Below are 26,216 nucleotides of genomic sequence, written 5' to 3' on the forward strand. Positions count from 1 at the left end.
TTAGTAAGAGATTTTTGATGTGTTCTTTATCTGGTTTGATTGTTTTTTAACTTGCATGTCCAATTCACAGATATACTTTTTCTCTCTTATTGATATAAGCAACTACAGATATAAATTTTACTCTTAAATCCTGGATTGGTTTATTGCATAAATTTTAAAATTGTTTTATTGTCATTTCCTCTGATTTGTTCTTTGACCCATGTTTCTTTAGTACTAGATTGTTTAATTTCCAATGAATATTCAAAGTCTTTCCACGGAAAAAGATGTTTACTTAGTTTTGCTTTTCTGCATTTTGCTGTCAGGTTGTTATGCACTAATATATGTCAATTTTTCAGACTCAGAATCACTTTGAAAATAATTATAAAACAATTCTCATACAAATTAAATCAGATTTAAATAACTGGGCAAATATCAACTACTCATGGATAGGGAGAGCTAATATAATAAAAATGACAATTTTACCAAAACTAAACTATCTGTTCAGTGCCCTACCAATCAAAATTCCAAAAACTTAATGAGTTGGAAAAAATTGTAAGTAAATTCATATGGAGAAATAAAAAGTCAAGAATTGCCAGGAGCTTAATGAAAAAAAGTGCAAAAGAAGGGGGCTTAGCCCTACCTGATCTAAAATTATATTATAAAGCATCAGTCATCAAAACTGTTTGGTATTGGCTAATAAATAGAGTGGTGGACCAGTGGAATAGACTAGGTGTAAAAGCAGGAGATGATTATAGTAATCTGCTGTTTGATAAATCCAAAGAGTCCAGACATTGGGATAAAAACTCCCTCTTTGATAAAAACTGCTGGGATAATTGGAAGTTAGTATGGAAGAAACTTAGATTAGACCAACACCTCACACCCTTTACCAAGATAAGATCCAAATGGTTATAGGACTTAGACATAAAAAACAATACTATAAGCAAATTAGATCAAGGACTAGTCTACCTGTCAGATCTATGGAAAGGGGAGCAGTTTATGACTAAGGAAGAGTTGGAGAACATCACCAAAAACCAATTAGATGATTTCGATTACATTAAATTAAAAAGCTTTTGCACAGATAAAACCAATGTAACCAAGATCAAAAGAAATGGAGTAAATTGGGAAACAATCTTTACAACCAATGATTCTGACAAAGGACTCATTTCTAAAATATACAGAGAACTGAGTCATATTTTTAAAACAAAAAAGCCATTCCCCAATTGACAAATGGTCAAAGGATATGCAAAGGCAATTTACAGATGAGATCAAAGCAATTCATTGCCATATGAAAAAATGTTCTTAACTATTAATTATTAGAGAAATGCAAATTAAAGCTTCTCTGAGGTACCACCTCACACCTCTCAGATTGGTCAATATGACCAGAAAGGATAATGATCATTGTTGGAAGGGTTGTGGGAAATCTGGGACACTATTACACTGTTGGTGGAGCTGTGAACTCATCCAACCCTTCTGGAGAGCTATTTGGAACTATGCCCAAAGGGCAACAAAAATGTGCATACCCTTTGACCCAGCAATACCACTACTGGGTCTATATCCTGAAGAGATGATGAAAAAAGGTAAAAACGTCACTTGTACAAAAATATTTATAGCAGCCCAGAACCAGAAAAACACTGTATACCCTAACATGGGAGTGATATTCAAGCTTGAAGGACTTGCTCATCCCAATTTTGGGCTGTCTGCAAAGGAGAGTGCCATCTGTATCCAGATTAAGGAGATGTGGAGTTTGAACAAAGTGCAAGGACTATTTCCTTTAATTTAGAAAAAAAACAGATATCTTATTGTCTGCTCTTGTTACCTCTTACGAGTTCTTGTCTTTTCTTTAAGGATATGATTTCTCTCTCATCACACCCAATTTGGATCAAGGTACAAGATGGAAACAAAGTAAAGACAGATTGCTTTCCTGTGGAGGGGTGGGGGGAGGGAAGTAAGATTGTGGGGAAAATTGTAAAACTCAAATATCTTTAACAAAAATTAATTTAAAAAAATAACGTCAATTTTTGTGCCATGTACTACTGAGAAAAAGATATATTATAACTTCTCCAGAATTTTATTCACCTCCTTGTTTCTTTCTTTTGGTTATATGTATCTAGTTCTAAGAGGACAAAATTGAAGTGCACCCCATTAGTATAATTTTGTCTATTTCCTCCAGTAAGTCAACATTTTTAGAAATAGTATATCCTGGGGCTGCTAGGTAGCGCAGTAGATGGAGCACTGGCCCTGGAGTCCAAATTGGGCCTCAGAAACCAATTACTTAGCTGTGTGACCTTGGGCAAGCCACTTAAACACGTCTGCCTTGCACAAAAACCTAAAAAAAATAGTATATACTATATTTGGGGTCTATATATTTAGTATTGGCATGACTTCATTGTCTCCTTTAATTGGATCAATTTTTAGTTTTGCTTCCATCATTATTGCTATTCCAGCTTTCTTTCCTTCAGCTGATTCTGCTCCAGTCCCTTACCTTTACCTATATACATCTATCTGCTTCAAATGTTCCTTGAAAATAAATTATAGTAATCTGGCTTTTAAATTCATTCTATTATTTAATACCAGTTTATGGATGAATTCATAGCCTTCTATATTTTATGTTCCCTTTTTTTCTGCAACGCCTACCCTCTGCAAAGTAACTGCAACTGATTTTCCCAATATGCCCTCCCTTTTATCATTCCAACCTCGCCATTCTATTATGGCTACACTTTGTTCACATCTTTATAGATTAAGATCTATTTCTTTTTTACCCAATTTTGATGCCTATTTAACCTTTTCAAGTGCCTCTCCACTTTTTTCCCCCCCAGTAATCTACCTAAACTCTCAACTCTCTGGGAAGAATGCTTCCACTGATGACTAATATACTGGCACTTGGTTAACATCTCAAGTGATTCTGGACTTTATACAATTTGTAATTATTCCAAATTCTCAACTCCTTCAATATTTCCATCAACCCAGTACTTCTGTGACCTCTCTTGGCAGCAAGTTTCCCTTCATCTTCTATCTTTCTTTTCTACTTTCCGGTCATCACCAAGATCAGGATCCGTTTTTTTTCAGTACTGGCTGCATTCTCACTAATTCCCCTTGGGTCACAAGGTAAGAGAAAATAGAATGTTCCTTGATTCCCATTACTACTTCCAGATATTTCTCACCTCCACCACCCAATAACCTTTCCTTTGAAGTTAAGACACAATCCACAGGTTCCATCCAACCAAAATGGTATCTCTTGTCTACAGAACTACAGAAGAATCATTCCTTTTCTTTGCTCAGTTCATTGTCAAGCTAATAATTTTTCTCTCCTATTCAACTCCTTGACACTCATTTCAATTTACTTGCTTCCCCCCCAGGATCCATTGGGCCACCCTACCTCAGTAAAAAAAAAAAAAAAAAAAAAAAAAGATCTTGACAGGGCAGCTAGGTGATGCAGTGGATGGAGCACCCACCCTGGCCTGGAGTCAGGAGAACCTGGGCTCAGACAGTTAATACCATTGATTTGAAAAAATGAAAAAAAAAAATCTCACTCCTCAGTCAAGAATGCATCCTGCATGATCTTTTACAAAAATCAACCCTGAAATTACTATGCTACAATTTATTTTCTTCACACCATTTATTCCTTTTGACTAAGGGTCCACCATGCTTAGAATGTTCTCCTTAACATAAGCATTTTGGGGATCCTTTGGGAATCTTGCAAAAGCTTCATGTCTCCTTTATGAGCCTATTTCTTTCTCATTAATGGATAAATTCCTTGAGGGAATTCTGATTACTTTTTGCTCATTGCTTGAATCTTTCTATCCATAGGGGCAAACACACATCTGAAACACACTGCTAACTCAATGTCTTGTCAACTGTTTCAAATGATGGCTAAAACATACCTAGAAGATGCTAGAACAAGATGCTAGAGTGATGCACTAATTTCATATTGAGAGGATGTTAATGGTCTAAGTTCCCAAGTTGAAATTTTTTAAAAACATCACTGGAAACCTGTGTCACTAGCTCACTTTCCAAATTCCAAAAACAAATCTTCAAATACCCATTTTTGGAATACTCATTGCAAAGTACTTAGATGGACTTGCCCATTCCATCAGTGCAACAATCAGGCACAATTTTGTGCTAAATGGAGAATACCATCTGTATCCAGAGGGGAAAAAATGGTGGAAAAAGTCACAGTATCTTTTTTTAAAGATCTATAAATAATTGACTTTTCACATAAATGAACTGTATTCAAACCTGGAAACCTAAGAGCTAATTGCTTGCTACATCTAATCTCAGCTAGGCTTCAGACACTTAACTAGCTATGCAAATCTGGACATGACATGCCTCAGTTTGCTTATCTACAAAATGGGATTAATAGGACCTGCCTCTCATCTGTGTGAGGTTAAAATATTTGTAATATATTTTGCACACCAAGCCTTAAAATTCTAGAATATAATTACTGGCTATTGGGGCAAATCTTTCTATTTCCCATTTTTTGTACAAATAGAACACACTAATAAGTATTTTCTATTGATTTTTGTGTCTTCAGTTTATAATCAGAGAAATCTTAACAATCATAGATCCTCTCCCTCTGATTATAAACTGAAGACACAAGTCAACAATGGTGCATATAAGATTTCACTTTTTCTGTGACTGGTCAAACACACATTATTTTTGGCCAAATCTGCTGTGTATTTCTTCACTGATAACATGTTGACTGCTAATAATCAGACATTGCTCTTTTGTGAAACAAAAATATAAATGCAAGATTATTATGTTAATGTTAAAAGACTATTAAGGAATAGTAATAGGTACATTGTGACATGTAAGTAATACAGGGGGCCGGCTAGGTGGCACAGTGGATACAGCACTGGCCCTGGAGTCAGGAGTACCTGAGTTCAAATCAGGCCTAAGACACTTAATAAATTCCTAGCTGTGTGGCCTTGGGCAAGCCACTTAACCCCATTGCCTTGCAAAAACCTAAAAACAAATAAATAAATAAAAAAATAAGGTAATGAGGGGTAAGATAAGTGGCACAATGGACAAAGAACTGGTCCTGAAATGAGGACCTGAGTTCAAATTCAACATCAGACCTTTACTGAGACCCCAGGCAAGACACTCCCAAAAGTAGTACAACAATCTGTCAGTAGCCATATAGTCCTTTCTCTATTTAAAAATTATGCTGTGGGGTGGCAAGGTGGCGCAGTGGATAAAACAGCAGCCCTGGAGTCAGGAGTACCTGGATTGAAATCTGGTCTCAAGCACTTAATAATTACCTAGCTGTGTGGCCTTGGTGCCCAACTGCCTTGTTAAAACCTAAAAAAAAAAAAAACACCAAAAACTTAGCTGCTGTGCAGCTAAGTGGAACAATGCATGTAATCCTTCTGCAATATAGGATTCTTCCTTCACTTGGCTCTTCCTTTTTGAATAATTAAAAGACTGCAATTCAAGGGATAGATAAAATTTATGTGAAATCTAAACTTTAAGAGATTATTGCACAAAATCAGTAAGGCTAAAATGTAGATGTAAATACTAAACACCTATGAAATAACTTGTGGTAATAATAACTTGCAGTATTCAAGAATGTTAGAAACATGTCATTTCATATGCCTATTTCTCTATAAGTCCATATGGTAAATGACTTGTTGCCTATTGGAGTAACATGGAAAAATGACAAAGATGAACACTGATTATGATGTCTAAAACCTATACCATGGACACTACTTTTAAGAAGCAATGACAGTTTTTTTCATTGCCAAACTATTCGCTTTGCTTCCATATCTTCTTTCAGGAATGTAGTGGATACATAATGTGAAACCAGACTTAATAGTGAGTATGGATATGATATACAGGGTTCAAATAGACAAAATGAGAATCTTAGCTCTCACAGCTAAGTGAGTTGCATCAAAAAAGTACATGTAATTTAAATCTTCAATTGTAATTTTAAAACTTCATTGAAAAGTAACAACTTTCAAGATGTGATTTGCTTTGTTTTATTAGAAACAAATACTTAGGCAAGGGCTGCAATCATTTGTCAATTGTGAATGACTAACAAGGACATGACACAATAAAACAAAAATACAGATACAAATTATATATCCAATTATTGGCAATTTCATAACAAATTGAAGATAACAATGGAGATTGCAGATTACTTTATAGGTACAGAATAAAGCAGTAGATGAAGTGCTCCAGCAAAAGAATAGAAACCAAAAGAAAAATCCAAAAAAATAAAAGAGAAAGAAAAAGAAATGTCACATTGCTACAGAGCTTATGTATAATATTCTTATTAAACAACCTTTCCAGAATGTCTTACATTAGTAGTGCTGTAATTGCACTTCATTTAATTTCTTGACTCATTATTTCAAGAGCTTTTTAACCAACTGGAACCAAGAAGGCCTCATTTTTTTGTTTGTTTTGTTTTTCTTTTTTAAATTAAGTAAATGCAAAATGCACTGTGTATCATGAAAATTCTCATCTTGGAACCAAAGGGTTAATTCTAAATTTTTGACTCTTCTTTAAAAAATTTAGTGTAAAAACTGCTGGTTTTTATATTTACTGTAGGTAAAGTGAAAGCTCCTCAATTAGGAGGATTTTATGCAGTTTGACTGCATGTAACCACATACTTTACAATAGGTCCTTCCAACAGTAAGGAAATAATTGATTTCACTGTCACTGTCAGAAATGAGTGCCATAATTCTATTATGGTTACTGTTCATCCCTCAAAGACTTCTGGAAGGATGTTCAATGTATTTCATTCTTACAGGAATAATAACAGTAGTACAAAATCCCTTAAGTCTCCAAAGGACATTTATTGTTAAGGAAGGTGCTTTATTAACAATTATTCTGGCAACACTAGTACATTACAATATCCTTCAATATTATTTCTGCAATAATATATACGTTTTTCATGCCACTACAAAAACATCTACAGTACATCTCATAATATAAAATATATTACAAAACTGCTGAATCATTTACAAGCAATGCTCTGTTACCTCTATGCAACATTTTTGTCTCCATACAAGACTAAACAAGTTATATACTTTTCTATTTCTTTAAGTTCAAAAAAATCCATATGACTTCTTGCTTAATAAGCAAGAAAGTGATTTTATTTTATTTTCCCATTCCAACTTTGGTGCAAAAAGAATTTCCAGATACGGAAAAAATCTGCAATTTTTCTTACATCAAAAGAAAAATCAATTGCTTTTCTCATGAAAAAAAAAATCGGTCTTAAAATGAAAACACCAAGAGTTTTCAAAAGTTTTGAAATAGGTTTTTCAAAAACCGTTAAAGATTCATAAGTAAATATTAACATACTTGTACTCCATAAGAAAGCCCTAATCCTGAAAAAGGAGTCACCAGACATATTACAACACTCTTAACAGTTGAGTTTCAGCCCTAATTCAATAGATGAAATTTTTGGTTGATTGCAAATGCCATTCACTGTTTGCTTAAATACAAATTGAATACTTTTCTTATCAGAATTCTGCAACAGAAGACATATGGCAACCAATCACATCAATTAATCATAATTGAAAATTAAAATTTCCTCCTGAAATTTTCTTTGTCCTAATATCATAATTGAGTTTAAATTAATGACACTGTAGAGACAAAAATATTCTTAGAGTGCTTTTGAATTTTTTAAGAGCAAAATTGTAATAATAATAATAATAATAATAAACTACTAGAATCACTAAAGAAAAACAGCTTAAAGCAGCAAGCATGCAAAACTTTTAAGAAGTTGTTCCACTAAGTTGCCAGAAGAGTGGCTGCTCTGTCTCCCACTGTACCATTTTATGAAAATATGTATTTACAGTAATATATTGAAACATTCCACAGAAGCATCTACTTCATTCACAAAATGTTTACACTAGGCATAAATATTATCTAAGTATTGGGGGAGGGCAGAGAGAAAAGGAAGGGGTTGACTCTAATGTGCAATTTTATTCCTAAACCCATTGTCAGTGACAAAGACTGTAGGAATCCCCCTTTTGTTTGTTTTATTTATGTATGTAATATTATTTTTACCTCTTCAACCTCTTCTGTGTCATAGTTCTGGAAAAAAGAAAAATGTATTTTATTGTAAAAAGTTTTTAAAAACTAATTTTATAGCAAGATATATATATTACTTTTGACACTTTCACATGGAATTTATTCAAGTTTTTAAATTCTTTTACTATTTACCTTCTGCTAAAATATCCTAGTAGTTTACCCTATATCTGAAATTTCTTGAATAATAAGTATGTATTTTTCCTGATAGTTTGTCTGAGAAGATAAAGATGCTAAGTTATTTGGAAGGAATTTCTTTAAACCTTAAACTAGTTAATTAACTGCACTACTCTAAGAAATTTTATATGTAACTTAAACTTATTTTTCTAAGTAAAAGCAACAATACATTTCAGTCATTTTTTCTACTCTATGTGTAAAACCATGCTAAACATACATTGAAGAAAATGTTTTAAAAGTTATCTAATTTAATCTAATTTTATTAAGGTATAGTTCCTTCATATCAATAATTTTACAGGAATATAGATAGAATAATTCAGTCCAAACCCTAAACATACAGATATTCAGGTCCAGGTAACCAACAAAAATAACCCACATTCCACAAGTGAAATCTGTGAAATTAGCAATGTACTTTGATATGGTTAAGCAGCCAAACATACAGGTGTTTCCTCTACAAGAAGAGGTATCAGAACAACCTCCATCAGAGTGTCAAAAACAAATCTATAAGAAGTTAGGAGTCTGGGGCTGCAGATCAGTATGGGGAATTCGCAATATGGAAACTCCCTCCAAGATCAGGAACTAATCTTGGATACTGAGAAGTTATGGAAATATTCTCACATTATTTGTCAGATACATTCCTAAAAGATCTTCCTGACCCTTAAGTTCTGGGAGATTATTCAATGCTGAATACCTCTTGAATTTAAAAAGATCAAGAGTTTAATACAAAACAAAGCTAATACTTATTTCAAAACCCACAAAATCAAAAACTCATGGAAAGAAGGCATGTTCAGGTGGGGTAGAGATGATTCAATAATCCAAAACGAGAAATCAAGAGATCTCTCTCGTGGGCAGCTAGGGAGCGCAGTGGATAGAGCACCGGCCAGGGAGTCAGGAGTACCTGACTTCAAATCAGGCCTCAAACACTTATTATCTAGCTGTGTGGCCTTGGGCAAGCCACTCAACCCCATTGCCTTACAAAAACCTTAAAAAAAACAAACAAAAAAAGGATTTCTCTCATGGCTTTTTCGGCTCCAAAGGAGGGAGAAACAAAACTTCAGAGCAGTTACTTTGTTGTAAGAGGATTCTTAATGATGCTCAAATAAAGATTATGCTTGAAAGTACCTCAAATAAAAATATTTACATTTGTTGAAAGCACTGCTCTTAAAACTGATTTGAAATAGAAAATAAAGTTACAAAACAAATTGGCCATTATTAGAAATTACTTCAACATTTAATTAAGTGCCTACGGTTTGCAAAAGCACTGTGCTAAGTGATGTGAATGTTACTTTAATCCAAAGACACATGGTTAATGAAGAAAACTATGATTTATGTTACGTGAGAATATGTATACTAAGCATCTTATAGAATTTGTACCTTATAAAACATCTATTTGTATTCTGTGAATGAGTCAAGCATAACACACAATGCAAAAATAGGTCAAATTTTTAAAATTACAATTATTTTAAGGCACTAAAAGAAAAACATTTCTGTCAACAAAGAAGAACATTTTGTTGAAAATGAAATTGTTGGGGTAGCTATGTAGCTAGGTGGATGGAGTAACAGCCCTGCAGTCAGGAGGACCTGAGTTCAAATCTGACCACAGACACATAATGTAATAATTGTCTAAGCTGTGTAACCTTGGGCAAATCACTAAACCCCATTGCCTTAAATAAATTTTTTTTTAAATGTAATTGTTTAAACTACTTAGGGACACTTAATATGTACTTCCCTTCCCTCCCTCCCTCCTCAGTCTTACATAAAAAAATACTGGTTTCAAAGTAATACTACATGTATTACAACTGAACAGTAAATAAACTTGGACTTGAAAAAAATTGGCATACAAACCAGTATGTGATCTTAAGAGAAGTGATCTTTCAGGATTCCACTGTATGTACTTCTTTTACTGTACACCAAGCACAAAAAAGTAAAATACACTTGGTAAATAAACATTCCCTCTTTCTCAGTACCTAGATTTCAGCTCATGAAGCTTTATCAAGAATTTCTCAAACTTCAGAACTTGCTGGGGCACTAGTCAAAACTGATATCCCTGTTTTAACAATCTATTCAACATACATTTAAAAAAGTGAATCTTGATGATTGTGTGCTTTATAAAGGAAATCATCAAAATGAAATTACCTACCTGTATATGTTTGGGTCCAAAAGCAAGGCAGTGTCTTTGGGTAGCTTTGATAAATGAACTACTTTAGTTTTTAGTTGATGTCGTTCACTTTCATTTACCCAAACATCAGGCAAACTGGGGGGGGGGGGGGGGGGGGGGGGAAGAGAAGAAAAAGACATTGATTAAAGATCCATTTCTATCTCACCCGTGTTTTAATTGCTAAAAGTCAAAATAATAATCTGATTTTAAAAACACTCCTGCTGGAAATTATGAAAGCTAGTAATTCCTAAATGGCACTGATTTTTGTAAACAATAACTCTTAATGTTCTTAAGTTGCTGATACTAAGTAAATATTTCATGTTTGTACTGATAACTATACAAATATAGCTATTAAAAGTTGCTAAGGTTTTATATTTTTTAATTATTAGCTGAAAAACTCAAATTCTATTGTTATAAAAAAATTTAAATAAAACAAGCATTTAGTTCCTGATCTTTTCAAAACTGGTTTTCACTATCTTTTTCCCCATCTCATTTTCACCCTACCTAGCTATCTCCTCACTGCACTAAAGAAATAACTGTCTGTCCTTCAGGACTTTTCTGTGATTCACCTACAGGTTGCCTGATTGAAGAGGGGTTACTGAGACCACCAAACAATATACCTCAAAAATCTTAGTAGAATCCTGTCTATATTTTAAATGTGTTTGCAGAAATTCTAGTTTACAGCACTATTTTCTGAAGCTAAGAATATTGGCTAGACATTCAAATATACCCTTAAGAACATGGAGAAGGAGCACCAGCTCAAGAATTTGTGAAACTAAAAACTATCTGATTGAGAAAATAAAAAACAAGAACATTTAAATCTAAAACATATGTAGGTAAGCTATAAAAGTGAAATCTAGCTAAGTCGAAAGTACTAATTTCCACAGAGTAAAACTCTCCTGTCTCCTGAATCTATAACTGGGATCATTACTTATGACCAAAAAACTCACTTCCTCTTCCCCAAAAAACAAAAATATTGAACACTTTACTTTAGTATATGTAAAAATTGGAACTCATGTACTGTAAACAATTGGTTAAAATATTTAGGAAATTGTTTTTCCCCATAAAAATTTTCAAATAAATAATTCACTTCTAAAATATATGAATACTTACATATCTTCTGGCATCCAGTGAAGGAGCAATTTTATCTTTCCAGAATCTTCTTTTCTCTTGGCTATTACCTATTAATAGTATCAAAATGTATGAAAATTACACATTTAAAAATAAGGAACACTACATATGTTTCTCTCCCATTTACTCCAATAGCAATCATTTATTATGATGATTAAATTCAATCATTAAAAAGATGTATTTTTTAATTAATCAAAACACTGAATAAACTTAAGAATGCCATTAAAAGATAAAACCATTTCATTGTGAATGTATAATCCACCCAGAAGATGTTATTTCAATTTTACTCACAAAGTATTATTTAAAATAAATATTTTGTAATTAACAAGTTAAAAGGAGATCAGTAGGTTAAAAAGGTCTGTAATTCCACTGTGGGGTTGTTTTGTTCAGTCCCCACCCCCACCCCAGGAGAGGAGGGTGAGATTTAGCCAAGTCAATTTTTTTCTATACTAGTCCATGAGCTTGATTACGTAGTTTATTATGTAGTCAATGATAGAATGACAAAAATATAGTCAAAAACACATCAATACCTAAAAGTCCAATGCTAAGAGACAGATGAATCTAAATATGCTCTGTGATTGTTGTGATAACAAGATTTTAATAGGGTCCATACTTGAAGGTCAGAGTCAATCATTTTAAAATGAATTAGAATGATATCCTATAAACTAAAATAGGGATTTTGTAGAATATCCCTAGATCTCATAATTTTGTACATGGGATTTACTAAATAGAATTACTTTGCCTTTAAATTTATACTTTTTTCATTTCTCTAAATCTAGTTCAAGCCAAATGGATAATTAAATTGGAGAGCATAAGGATTCTAGAAGAAACTATAAACAAAATATATAACAGAAGATAGTAAATCATGGTCTAGCATAGTAAAAACTAAAGCTCGCAAAATAACTATGATTCTGCTGACCTCTTCTGGAGAAGACACAAAAGCAAGTTCTTCAAAAAGAGAAAGAATCAGTTAATTTTTCATTCTTTAAAAAAAGATGACCTAAAATGAAGACAATAAAATAGAATAGGTACTTGGATGAAAGAACTATCTTTTCTTCAAAACAGTATTAACAATGAAGGCTTCTCTAGCTCATTCCTTCAGTGCAACAATCAGGGACAATTTGGGGCTGCCTACTATGGAGAATACCATCTTATCCAGAGAAAGAACTGTGGAGTTTGAACAAAGACCAAGGACTATTACCTTTAATTTAGGGAAAAAAAGCCTGATTATTTTATTGTCTGATCTTGCTCTTATACTTTATGTTTCTTCCTTAAGAATGATTTTTCTCTCTCATCACATTCAATTTATATCATGTATACCATGGAAACAATGTAAACACTGGCAAATTGCCTTCGGGGGGGGGGAGTAAGATTTGGGGGGAAAATGTAGAACTCAAAAATAAAATCTTTATAAGACCAGGGGAATAAAAAATTAAAGGGTTCTGCTTCAAGACAAGGAACTTTTTACTGTTTTTTAAAAAAATCTTTCATAGGACTGACTTACACAATTTTTTTTCATTAAGAACTATAAGGACTTTGTTCCACTTTCTGGAAATATTAATTAATAAAATAATTCTTTCATTTGCTTGCCTTAGACTAAATCCATCTCAATTCTGCTTACCACAGCAATAATTTCTTTGTTTCCATCACTCTGGATACTACTCTCAATCATATACCTGAAAGAATTAAACCCCATTTAACTGGAAAGGTCTCTCAGCCCTCCTTTTCTAACTTGTCTTTAATTCAGAAAAACCTTCTCTTCCTTGATGATGTCTCTGCAAAGGTGGAGAATTCAATTCCTGAATTCCTATTTCCCTAAATTATCTAAGAAATGTGTTTGAGGGGAAGCTACATGGCACAGTGGATGGAGCACTGGACTAAGGAGTCAGTCAGGAGGACCCTAGTTCAAATTTGGCCTTAGACACTTATTTACCTAGCTGTGTGTGACTCCATTGATCCACAACTGAAATGAATAAAATCGATAATTCAAAAAAAAAAAAAACCCAACTTAATTGTCCTCCCACTAAATAAACATAAAGATTTGAGTAAAATCCACAAACAGTTTTCATTTACTTTGATACTTTTCTGCTCCAAACCAAATCAATTATCTCTTTGAACAGCACTCATTTTTTGAGTTCATGAATAGATTTTGGATGGGAATGAGATTATCTAAGTTATTAAAATATACTTAAAGTTTTGACTTATGGATTCTATTATTGGATTATGCTTGTAGGATAGCAGTAGTTCCTGTGTCAGAAAATGCAGAGATTGGGAGACTAGTGCAATGTACATGAGCAGAAAAGGAAAGACATTTCCAATTGTATCCATTTACAGAGGTAAAAAGGTCCACAAATGGTAGTACAGTACATATATTTTCACATTTTTACTGTATTGTTCATGTTTTACTTTTTGTCTTTAAAAAAGATGATTTGTTATTCAGAATGGCCTATTTGGAAGGGGAGTGATACAAGGAGAAATCATGATCTTACAAATGCATCAAAAATATAAAAAAATTAGATTTAGGTGAAATTTGATATTTAATAAAGTCTTATAGACTACAGATTTGTAGTAAGTAGAAGCAGGTTCAAAATCTTCTGGGGTTGGAAGGGTAGCTAGGTGGTATAGTGGATAGAGCACGGGCCCTAGAGTCAGGAGGATTTGAGTTCAAATCCAACCTAAGACACTTAAGCAGTGGGACCTTGGGCAAGTCATTTAATCCAACTGCTGCCAAAAAAATTTTTTTTTTCTACTAGAGGGATTATTTAGACTCACTTTAGGTGAGTGATAAGGTAACAAGCTAATATAATCAAGCAGTTCCTAGGAGTCCCCCTCTAAACTGTATCCTGCCCAGATCATATGGAGTATATTTTGGGAATGTACTGGGTTCATGTTTTATATATATATATGAAAAACTAAAGCTGTATACCAAGGAAAAGACAAAACTCACAGGCTGTTACTCTCAAAAGATATGAACTCAGAAAGGAGATACAAATGCAAATGAAGCCTACTGATTTAATAGTATGAGCTACATTGGTCCATAAATGGGTCTAACCAAAATCTTCAGAGTGGTATGCTGCAAGAATTCCTTTCTGTATTTTGAATTTAGATTATTTTAGTTCAAAGTCCAGTGGCTTAACATAGTTGAAATAACTATATTAGTGGATTAAATAAACTTCCAAGATCAACATTTTACATGAGCACTATGGGCCTGGATAAACAATTTTAACCTGTCTGCCTCAGTTTCCTCAATTATAAAGTTGAAATAACATTGTTAATCTAATTACTGCGAGGATAAAATGGGATTAACAACTGTAAACACTGGTAAACTTTACAGTGATATATAGATTTATTATTATGAGATACAAATTTGAAAACATGAGGAAAATATATTTTTAAAATGCTGGTAATGCATGAACTTCTTTTTCCTGTTATTTCATTTTTAGACTACATTTATCCAAAAAGAGTGCAACATTTCCGACTACCACTGCCTTTACACAGAAATGACTTAATCTACATACACCAGGAAAATAGCTGTGACAAAATAAAACCATATGTATTTCTATATAGAAATATATATTTAAAATGTGTGTGCGTGTGTAAACAAGGCCAAACAAAAAAATACTTACAGTACTATGAAAAACAACACTGTGTCCTTTTCCTAAACTTTCTATATGGGCTGAGAGGTTAAAGCATATGGCTCGATGTCTTATTGCATCCAGTGTCTGTGCATCAAAGAAGTCATGGGGTCGTGCTAAAAATAAAAAAAAAACAAAAACAAAAACAAATGATTAACTATTAAAAATTTAACTTGTGATACAACTAATGTGCTCAATGGAGTTACTTGTCCAAGAAACTATCCCTCAAAAACCTCAACAGAAAAAAAAGAAAAAAGGTAAACCTGCATCTATAATATAGCTTCAATCTATTTAATACTTGTCCTTTGTAATCTGCTGAAATGCCATTAACAGCTTCAACCCACAACAACACCAATTTCCTTTTGGACATTTTACATGGAATGTAAATTCAGTTTCTTTCCCCCATATATAGAATCTTGATTCATTACTCTGATATGCCTAATACTTGAAGGCATTAATGAGGTTCCCAGTCTGCTGCCCTGACTAAAGGAGTTTAGAATCAGTCCTCCAAGTCAATTCCAAATCCTGACAATTTGAGAAATTTCAATATTCACACTGTCATTTTTAATACCATGACCACTTAGTACAACCTCTTCAACTTCTAAGAATTCCATCTGCATTTTGCACTATGTGTAGCATAGAGTGGGATTTGGAATTAGGACTTTTGAGTGTTTCACACACACACACACACACACACACACACACACACACACACAAACTTCCTTAAAACTTTTTTCATCAGTACCATGACATTGAGGCTTCCCTTGTCTACCTCACACTACTCCTAAACCCTTTCAAAACTGAAAATTTAACTTCTTTTTTTTTGTGGTTTTTGCAAAGCAATAGGGTTAAGTGACTTGCCCAAGGTCACACAAGCTAGATTACTGAGTGTCTGAGAATGGACTTGAACTCAGTTCCTCCAGGAACTGTGCTCTATTCACTGTGCCACCTAGCTTCCCCTACCTTCTATCTTAAACCTTTCTTTCTCCATAACATCCCAAGCCAGTAAATGTATCTCAAAATCATCCTGAGATATATATCCTTCTACATGTTCTACATGTTCACTATGCCTTTGTTGTGAACAAGATTCCCCAAATGCATTACATTCAATTTCAGAATACTTCCCTGAGACAAGGGAAGGCTCTTCCTTGAGGATTTACTTCACTGATCTGCCCAATTGCTATTATCTCTCCCTCTCCAATGACCTTGCTATGTTGCATCCAATCTCAAAAAGCAAAACACACACACATAAAATAAAGGACGTTGTTTTATGCTAATTATATCCACAGTATAATGGACAAAAGATTATTTTTAAAAACTTGTTGAAGTGAACGAAGATTCATTTATATTGTATGAGTATGAATGAAAGAACTGATGAAGTTTGGAAGTCAAGTTCTAACTCTGACCAGTTATGCATTTCTAAAGACTCTCTACAAGACTCTCTACAATCATTCTTAGGTTTTTGAAATATGAAATCTAAATCTTTTTCAAAGCCTATCATTTCAAATAACTAGCACATAAGATACACAGTGCATCTAGTTCTCACCTATATTCAAAAAAAATCTTCCTTTTATAGCAATTTGACTAGAGGATTCACTTACTCAAAGACTATTTATACTCTGCTCAGTTCACTGCCTTAATAACATGTCTATATCAAATTATTACTCTGGCAAAAAAAGGGGGGGGGATCAATGACAGTAAGCAGGACATAATCTTTCCAGAAAACAAAATTACATTATGTATGAAATTTCCACATGGGTTTTCCTAATAGGAAACACCCATAATTCTATTGCAATCTATACATGCCTAACATGGTGTTCCTGTCATTAAATAGCTTACATTTGACCTATAGGAAAGGATATAATTCTTCTCTGCCTATTTGGGGATTTTATTAAATTCCTTATAATCCTACTTCTGATGACAATATAATCTAAATTTCATTTCACTTCAATATGTATTTATCTGCCAAAAAATTTATACAAGTGTCAAATACTCAAATTTATCTGAGACATAGTCTTTCCTTTTCTAAGGGTGAAAACATAAAAATGTTTAGGTCAGGTTAGATTCTTCAAAAAATAAAACTGTAAAGGTATATTAACTTTACTGCACATGTAGTGTAAAAAATAGAGCCAGATATTAACATGTTTTTAAAAAATTAAAATATAAGTAAAAATTCAAATTCTAAAGTACTTCTCAAGTACTCTAAAGCAATAAAACTCAATGCACTCCTTAAAATTTGGCTTAATTCTCCTAAAAAACATGAGAAATCACTAACTTGGTTGCATGATCCAAAAATGCCCTTATGAAGTTTGATAAGGAATAAAGGGATAGCAATGAATAGGTTCTAGAGTTTAAACTGCATTCAGTTTCCATGTTCTAAGATATTACTAAGGAAAGAAAGATAATGCATATTTTCCCTTAATTTCAATACTTACGGAGTGAGCGACGCCGTTTATTCTTTAACTTCCTCCTCTTGTTCATACCAGCTTTTGAAGGAGATTCCTCTTTGGCCTTTGGCTGGCTGGCAACTTTTGAAGAATTCTGCTGGCTAAAGTGTGTAGGTACATGGCGAGCTAGCCCTCCCTGAGATGCAAAGCTGGCATTGCAACCACCAACAACACACTAAATTAAAAGATGTTAGGAAGAAATTTTGAAAAAGTTACAAGAAAGTTTTCTCAAGTTTATTAAAAAACCTAGAAATTGAAATTACCCTAATGTCATCATTTTATTGTGAGTAGTCTGAAAGGGATTTTCTATTGACTTACATAAAATTGGCCAAAAATAGGAAGAAAAACAGTTTGTCATAACATTCTGGAATTTAGGTGTACACTGTAGTTCTAAGAGCTAGGGGAAATAAAAGCATAATATCTGAAATCTAAATTCCATTCAGCAAATGCTTACTAAGCACCCACCTGTGTCAGATTTAGATAAGGCACTGCCACTTCCCTGATCAATAGTTGATAAACACAAATTACAATAAACCAGTTACTATACCATTCAGTTCATACTATAATCCATGACCCTTATATTCCAAACATCTAATTTCAACATGCAGGTAAGGCTTAATAGTGTTTAGGGCAATTTAAGTGTAGTTTTAATGCATAAATTAAGAAAGTATATTTGAGTACCAGAAAATTAATAATGACAAGTAGATGGTTGGTGTAAACAGACTGTGTCAAGAGAAAGTGCCAAGCCTTAAACATATCCTATATATTCAGTACCCATAATAAAAAAATAGCAATTTCTTTTGTAATTAGAATGTAATGATGTAATTTTACATAGCCTTAAAGACTTTTGCTAAGAACTTGTTACACTGTTATAACTGTTATTGCTAGTTATTAAAATTCCACTTGACAGATAAGGATACAATAAACAAAGCTTGTAATATTATAAGCAAATTAGGGGCACTACGTTATAGTCTATAGTGTAAAATCTATAATTAAGGGAAAAATTTAGAAGCAGAAATGTAAAATGAATAGTAGATTCTATTATAATTTTTTGTAATCTCTGACAAGGATCTCATTTCATGAAGATCTTAAGTTTATTATAATTTAAGACATTTCTCAATTGATAAATTATCAAAGAGTATGAATAGGCAGCTGTCAGACAACGAAATTTAAGGTCTATAATTATCTCAAAATGTTCTAAATCACCACTGATTAGAGGAATGCAAATTAAAACAACTCTGAGGTATCACCCTCAACCTATCAGACTAGCTAATGACAGAAAAGTAAATGACAAATATTGGAAGGGATATAGAAAATTAGAGAAATAAATGCACTACTGATGAAGTTATGAGTAGATCTAACAATTGTGAAGAACAATTTGAAATTATGCCCAGCAAGTTATCACAACATACATATCCTTTGATCCAGCAATACCACTACTGGAGGGGGTCTGTTTCTGAAAGAATTTTTTTTTTTGGGGGGGGGGGATAATGAAGGAACTAGTTGGACAAATATATTTATAGCAGCTCTTTTCAGGTTGTTTAAGAATTAGAAATTCAGGATGATGGCCAAACAAATTGTAACAGAATAATGTTGAATGATGAATTCAGAAAAACTGATGTGGAGTGAATGGATCCAGAATACTGTACAGTGATAAACTGAAAATTACTTCACTATTCACAATACAATAATTGATCCAAAATGAGCACAAAGGGGTATTGATAAGACATGTTATTTACCTCCAGAGAAAATGGACAAGGAGTCTAAATACATACTAATACACAGTATTTTTCATTTTCTTTTTTTTTGAGTCCTTTCTTCACAAAAATGACTAATATGAAATTATCTTTTACATAACTGCAAGTGTATAAATAGGCTAAAATCAAAATGCTTACCACCTCAGGAAGGCAAAGGGTAGGGACAGAATTTGGAAATCAAAATTTTTAAATGTAGGAAAATAAATGATTTACCCTTCATCACTCATCCACAATGGTGACTAAAATCCTTGCCTAGGTTGACTCTTGTTAAGTATCAGAACTGCTTTGTAAGCTAAAGGCCTAGTTTTACTCAATTTAGTCTCAGTTCAAAGGAATTTTCCAAAATAATCATGACTGTAGGAATTTCTACAGCAGTATTTCCAACTTTACAGGTCAAAAGCAAATCTTTTACCAAATATTAAATGTTCTTAACCATTAAAAACAAAGAAATGAGGGCAGCTAGTTGGTGCAATGGATAGAGCACCCGCCCTGACCTGAGGTCAAAACCAGGCCTCAGAGAATTACCTAGCTGTATAACCTCGAGCAAGTCCTCTAAGCCCACTGCTTTGCAAAATCATAAATAATACATTCTGAAGAAAGTGAATTAAAATGAGTATCCAGATTGAAATAACATATCTGAGTACTTAACAAATTTGCTTACCGAACTGTTAAACATAGGTTTACACAATTGTTTAATATTATAATCTGGTAACCCTTTTAAAAATATTCACTTAATTTTGAACATTGAGCATCTAATGGCAAGAAGAATTTTTCTAAGGCCATTCAAAGTTAAAGATCGATTAGAAATGGATACAAGAGTAACATAAAAAAGAAATTTAAAAATTTATATTTTATTTTTTACAACATCCTCCATCTGTTTGATTACAAAATATTATCATATTCTTACATGGATTAAATTATCAAAGCTGTCTATACTACACCAGGACCAGAAACAACTAGGGGCACCTAGGTGGCACAGTAGATACAGCACCGGTCCTGGAGTCAGCTGGACCAGAGTTCACTTGCCTAGCTGTGTGACCTTGGGCAGTCAATGAATTCCATTGCATTAGATAAAAATTTTTTTTTAAAAAGAGTTAAGTGGCAACGGGAGTACCACACACAAGCTAAGGAATGCAATGAGGCACTTGGTTCAGTAAAATACAATGCAATAAAAATAATTTAACTCTTGAGAAACCCAAGTTTAGATCTGGCCTGACTTTCAAACTAAACTGACTCTGGACAAGTAACTTGATTCTTTGCCTTAGTTTCCTCATCTGTAAAATGGAAATGCTTTCCTTCCAAAGGCATTATAAGAGTCAAATGAGATATTTTCTTTGTAAAGACAATACAGGTAAACAGACCATAGGTGAAACTTTAAAAAAAAAAATCTAAAGACATTAAATTTCTAATTATATTCAACTCTTCTGACCATCCAAATTTGTATAGCTTTCCCTGATCATTCATTCCTCATCTTCAATGAGTTTCCTTTACTCATCAGAATGCAAATTCCTTGAAGTTAGAAACTTTTTTTGGTCCCAAAACAGTGCCTGGCATAAATAACAAGCAATTAACAAACCATTTATAGAAATCTCTTTTCTTCTTCTATATCTAACCTTTATATGGATTCGGGGGAGGGGGGCCATTAAATCCTATCTTCTTCCCTAGTTCCTATTTCTCCCATTTCTGTAGCTGTTCTTCTAGCACTGCTGAATATTACTAGACTATAAGGAAATGAACCTTTATCACTTTAGCTATATGTCTACTCCAGAATCGCGTTCCTTCCTATGCATACATACAATCGTAAGTACTTTTTCAGATCCTTGGTTTCATTCTTCATGTCACTTCTCCCTTTCTCTTCTGAGCTAAAGCATCTATCTCCATTCTATAGCAAATAACTCAGTATATTCCCTAATTTAATATAATTCCATCTGTTTCCTACTACTGCTAAAATTCTTGTCCTACCTCTCTGATCTTTCTCTTCTCCATAATCTCAAGAGATAGCATTCTAGTTCAGACCCTCATATTCCTCTCATGTGCTATTCCACTAACATCTACTAATTAGTTTCCATGATTGCAGTTCCTATACTCTCCTATTCATACTTCACACAGCTGTCAAAACAAATCTAAAGTTCAAGTTTGATCATGTCATTAAAGTTTCTGTGGTTTTCAGTGCCTTTAAGACATTCTTTAACTTGTTATTTTAAGGGCCTCCACAACTTGGCTCCCATGTACCATTTCCTGCCTCTGTAAATTAAAGCCATTTCTCCAAACTGAATGTATTCCCTGCTCATCCCCACCTCACAAAGCCTCCCTTTAGGGTTTAACTGGGGTACCATTTCCTCTATTAAGCTATAAATGACAACACTAAGCTTCTAAGTGCACTTTCCCCATTTTCTAAGTGTATAGAGCTCCCCAGTAGAATGTAATTTCCCAGTAATAGGCAACAGTACATATGTAACTTCGTATAATTTGCATCAAGCACAACAATCTGAGACTACACAAATTCTGTTCTTTAGACACCATGCAAGAAACTGGCTGTTCACCCACCTATCACATCCTTTCCTCTCTTCCAAAACATACTTACCAAGGAAGGTTAGATTCCTAAACCTGGTCATATTTTAGAGATTCTTCTGTAAAATATTATCACTAACCTAGCAAAATCACTAACAATGAATACTAAGTAGCACAAATTAATCCAGGTTAGGCAAATATAGTACACATCTAAGCCACAAAATTAGTGATATGAAATGCTGTGATTTGCCTTATCCTTCAAGGAGAGTAATTTTATTTGCAGCAGCTGATACCTGTGGATATTCCTTATTTTCACTTGTAACTAGTATGATAGTACCTCAGGGTACTAGCAGGAAATCTTGGGTGCTTAGCACATGGAAAAACTTTCTAACAGGGAAAGAAAAAACTCCATATGGAGTTATTCAACAAGACTTTATAGAGTGGGAACTGTACAATCTTTCACATTTTTACAAGTTGTCTATGTCTCTCTAATGTTGTTCCCTTCTTTTGAGTTTTCTCAAGATTTTTTTTTTTTTTTTAGTTTTTGCAAGGCAATGGGGTTAAGTGGCTTACCCAAGGCCACAGGGCTAGGTAATTAAAGTGTCTGAGGCTGGATCTGAACTCAGGTCCTCCTGACTCCAAGGCCAGTGATCTATCCACTGTGCCACCTGGCCACCATATATGAATCTATTTTTAAGGATAATTAGACATTTAGAAACTATATTAGATTAGAAAACAGAGATGGGGTAAGAGAAAAGAAGGGTGAAAAATGTAAAATTCAAAACTTTGCATAAAAAAATGAAAACTTGGCGTGTTGTTGAAACAACATTTTTAACAAATATTAAGACTTTATAACATCTATTTAAAAAATTTTACTTTCAAATTTTACCCAGCTACTTACAAAAGCAAGTTTCAACATTTTCATCCAAAAACTATAAAAGTGTTAAAAGACTGAAAGATGGGCGGCTAGGCGGCAGTGGATAGAACACTGGTCTTGGAGTCAGGAGGAATACCTGAGTTCAAATCTGCCATCAGATACTTAATTACCTAGCCGTGTGGCCTTAGGCAAGTCACTTAACCCCCTTGCCTTGCAAAAACCTAAACACTGAAAGTTAACTAAATCATCTTGATTCCTAAGAATACAGGTGTGTAAGGAAAAAAAGGAAACATCACTTGTTGGAATTACTAAAAGGAGTATATCTTACCTGGAGCCTACCCACTGACAGACAGACTACATGGTTAAATTAACATAGACACGAACTGGAATGGATAAAATATAGTAATTGTATTTACCTTTTAAAAATAGTGCTCTGTATCATATCCTTTAAAACATATTAAGGCTTTCTACTCTCACACCCTTCAAATGAGACCATCTTGATTTTCAACCACTTCTGAAGTCAAGAAAGTCAATTTCTTACTATTAACTTCCACCCAACAGAATATAGTACTGATTTTTTAATCCAAGTCACTAGTGTATAAAGATAACTGAAGCAACTTTATCAGCAATTGTGAATGCAGACTTCACAGGTATGTACAATTTGCGTTCAATTTCCTTTACAAAAGAAACGTTTCCCCAAATAGTACAAATTTTTTTAGAATAGGCCAAAGGAAAAAGTGAAAACTTGCACAATATTTTGAATAATTCTTGCTTACAACTTCATTCTTCCAGGGCTGCTAGGAGGCACAGCTGACAGAGCACCAGTCCTACAGTCAGTTCAAATTTCACCTCAGAACTTAATTACCTAGCTATGTGACCTCAGACAGGTCACTCATATACAAATTCTTCAATGGTAAAAGAAAAAGGAAAACTATACATAACCCACCCTTTGTAAATTCATTCCATTTTGCACAACTCCTGCTTTTAGGAAAGTCAATTTCTGCTGATTAAAAATTCATCTCTATAATTTTCACCCACTATACTAAGGTCAACCAGAATTTGTTTCACTAAAGAAACAGCTAGTTCAATACTTCATAGATTATATAACCAATGCCATACTGCCTAACTTATACTAACCTAAGAATAAAAAGAAATTTCTGGAAGACTTTTAATTATTCATATAGTAAGTCTAAGAATAAATTACTTTTTTTGTATTAATGGGCAAAATAATTTGACTTTTAACCACAATCTTTTAGCCCTTCTCTCTAATACGGCTTACACTTATGTTGAAATTTAATTTCATAATTCAAATATCATTTTGTTCAAAGAGCTGGTTTGACTGTCAGAAGCATGGGTCAGTAGAACAATACAAAAAAATGCATGTTTTCATACAGTTGTCAAAACTATTCAAAATATATTGAAAGTGAAAACTATTTGATCACCCTCTGATTATTAATACAAAGCATGGAATAAAACAGAAATGTATGTTCATCACTATAAAGCTAATGCTCTCCAGTTCTTTATTTGCTTATTAGACCATACTGATGGTGGTGGGTGGTGGTGATAGTGGTAGTAATGAAGTATTCTTACATAGAACCTGAAGTATGATAAATTCATTTAACCCACAAAACAACTCTGTGTTATGTCCTATTACCATCAGCATTCTACAAATGAAGAAATGTGACTGCCCAAGGTGACAGAGCTAGTCAGACTATGAAGCAAGAACTTGGGTCTTCTTATATCCCAAGTCTACCACTGATCCTACTCACTGCCTAAACTACATACTGACCTATAACTATTCATACTTCAAACACCAGTTTATGACTATGATACACAGTTAGCAAGACAAATTAAAAGTATGCCACGTTGGAAAGAGTCAAGATGAGTCTAGAATTGAGAGCAAGCTGAATAATGAAGGCAAATACCTCCCTTAAACATAGGTTCATCTTTTAATGGTCATTCTTTTTTCTAGGAAAGGGGTGGGGTTGAGAGGTGGTTAGAGGGTGGAGGTGGTAAGGCAATGGAGGTAAAGCAGATACAAGTGTCAGTTGGCCCTTCTAACTCCCAAGGTGAACACTGTTATTCCCTGTGCCACCTAGGTGCTCCATCTGTAATTTTGTTTGCAAGAATTACTGGCATAGGTTATTGAATACAGGTGGAATGACTGAGCTTCAGTACCTTAAATATAAACAATTACAAAGAAATGGATGGCCATATGGCAAGAAAAATGTCCATTTGCTCCACTACTGTGTCAAGATAGAATGAAGAAAAAAAAATCCAGTAGTCACCCTTGAGCAAATTTTTGTGAAGATATGGACAATTTAGTTAGGTATGCATGGCTTTCTGCAGTTTATTCATGCCACTAAAATAAACAGATTCATTTAAGCATTCAAAACCTGTATGTAATCCTAATTCTTCCTCTATTAGTGTGAATCTTTGGGGAAAAAGACAGCTCTCTAGCTCAGATTTTTCTTCCATTGCTACTAGTAAAATCTAGTTCTTTAAACTTCAGCAATTATTCTGCATCAATAAAAATGATCATTAATAAATACCATTTTGTATTCATAGCAGCCCTGTTTGTAGTACCAAAGAATTGGAAATTAAGTAAATGTCCTTCAATAGGGGAATGGCTTAGCAAACTATGGTATATGTATGTTATGGTATAACACTATTGTTTTATTAGAAACCAGGAGGGATGGGAATTCAGGGAAGCCAAGGCATATTACCTTTAGTTTAAGAAAAAAAAAACTGATATTCTATTGTCTGATCTTGCTATATCTTATACTTTATGTTTCTTCCTTAAGGATATGATTTCTCTCATCATATTCAATTTGGCTCAATGTATACCATGGAAACAATGGACTGGCAAATTGCCTTTTGAGGGGGGTGGGGGTAGGAGGCTAGAGTAGGGGAAAAATTGTAAAACTCAAAATAAATAAAATCTTTGGGAAAAAAAATTACTATTTTAAGTCGCAAAACCTTATTTACCTTGAAAGGTTTGTCACCACTGTGTGTCAGCATATGTCTTTGTAACCAACTTTGACTGGTTGAAGGAGTGTTATATACTTTACAACCTTTCCAAAGGCAAACAAATACCTGTCAAAAACAAAAAGTTTTATTAGTCCTCCTATAAAACAGGCATTCTTTACTTCATTTTTCAGCTAAAAATAAATTTTCCAAACCAACTTAAATCTTACATCGCTGGAATGATATGATTTAAAATGGTACAGTTTTCCCCAAATTTGTTAAATGTTAGTTAATAACTAGAGCATGTGTAGGAAAAGCCTTAAAAAAAAGTTATACTTTTAGATGTCCTGTATTTCCTTCCCCACCCCCAGTGTACTCATCATGTCTTCGGGGGAAAAAAATCAAAAGTTAACAGTTGACAACTAATCACAGATTCCCTATAGATACAACTTCTGCAACGCACATAAAACAAGCAAAACGTTCATTTTTAAAATGACTTTTTTTTAAGGTTTTTTACAAGGTAAATGGGGTTAAGTGGCTTGC

General features: G+C 33.5%; 1 protein-coding gene across 14 annotated transcripts in view; it reads right to left on the reverse strand.

The window, feature by feature from the left end:
* Positions 1-7,776: 7,776 nt before the first annotated feature.
* The window catches only part of PLEKHA5 (pleckstrin homology domain containing A5), a 273,478-nt gene continuing 255,038 nt past the window's right edge, over positions 7,777-26,216 (reverse strand). For 7 of the 14 annotated variants that reach the window (XM_074194330.1, XM_074194326.1, XM_074194324.1 and 4 more), the window contains 6 exons: positions 25,695-25,802; positions 17,550-17,736; positions 15,106-15,230; positions 11,462-11,529; positions 10,331-10,444; positions 7,789-10,093 (listed from right to left, as the gene is read on the reverse strand). In XM_074194330.1, the coding sequence (XP_074050431.1) occupies positions 10,048-10,093; positions 10,331-10,444; positions 11,462-11,529; positions 15,106-15,230; positions 17,550-17,736; positions 25,695-25,802 (648 nt within the window). In that variant the 3' untranslated portion in view covers positions 7,789-10,047. Of the gene's footprint in view, positions 10,094-10,330; positions 10,445-11,461; positions 11,530-15,105; positions 15,231-17,549; positions 17,737-25,694; positions 25,803-26,216 lie in introns of those variants that run through there. The other 7 variants (XM_074194331.1, XM_074194328.1, XM_074194327.1 and 4 more) reach the window with 4 other exon arrangements.

Source organism: Macrotis lagotis, chromosome 7 (assembly GCF_037893015.1).
Source record: "Macrotis lagotis isolate mMagLag1 chromosome 7, bilby.v1.9.chrom.fasta, whole genome shotgun sequence".
Taxonomy (NCBI): Eukaryota; Metazoa; Chordata; class Mammalia; order Peramelemorphia; family Peramelidae; genus Macrotis; species Macrotis lagotis.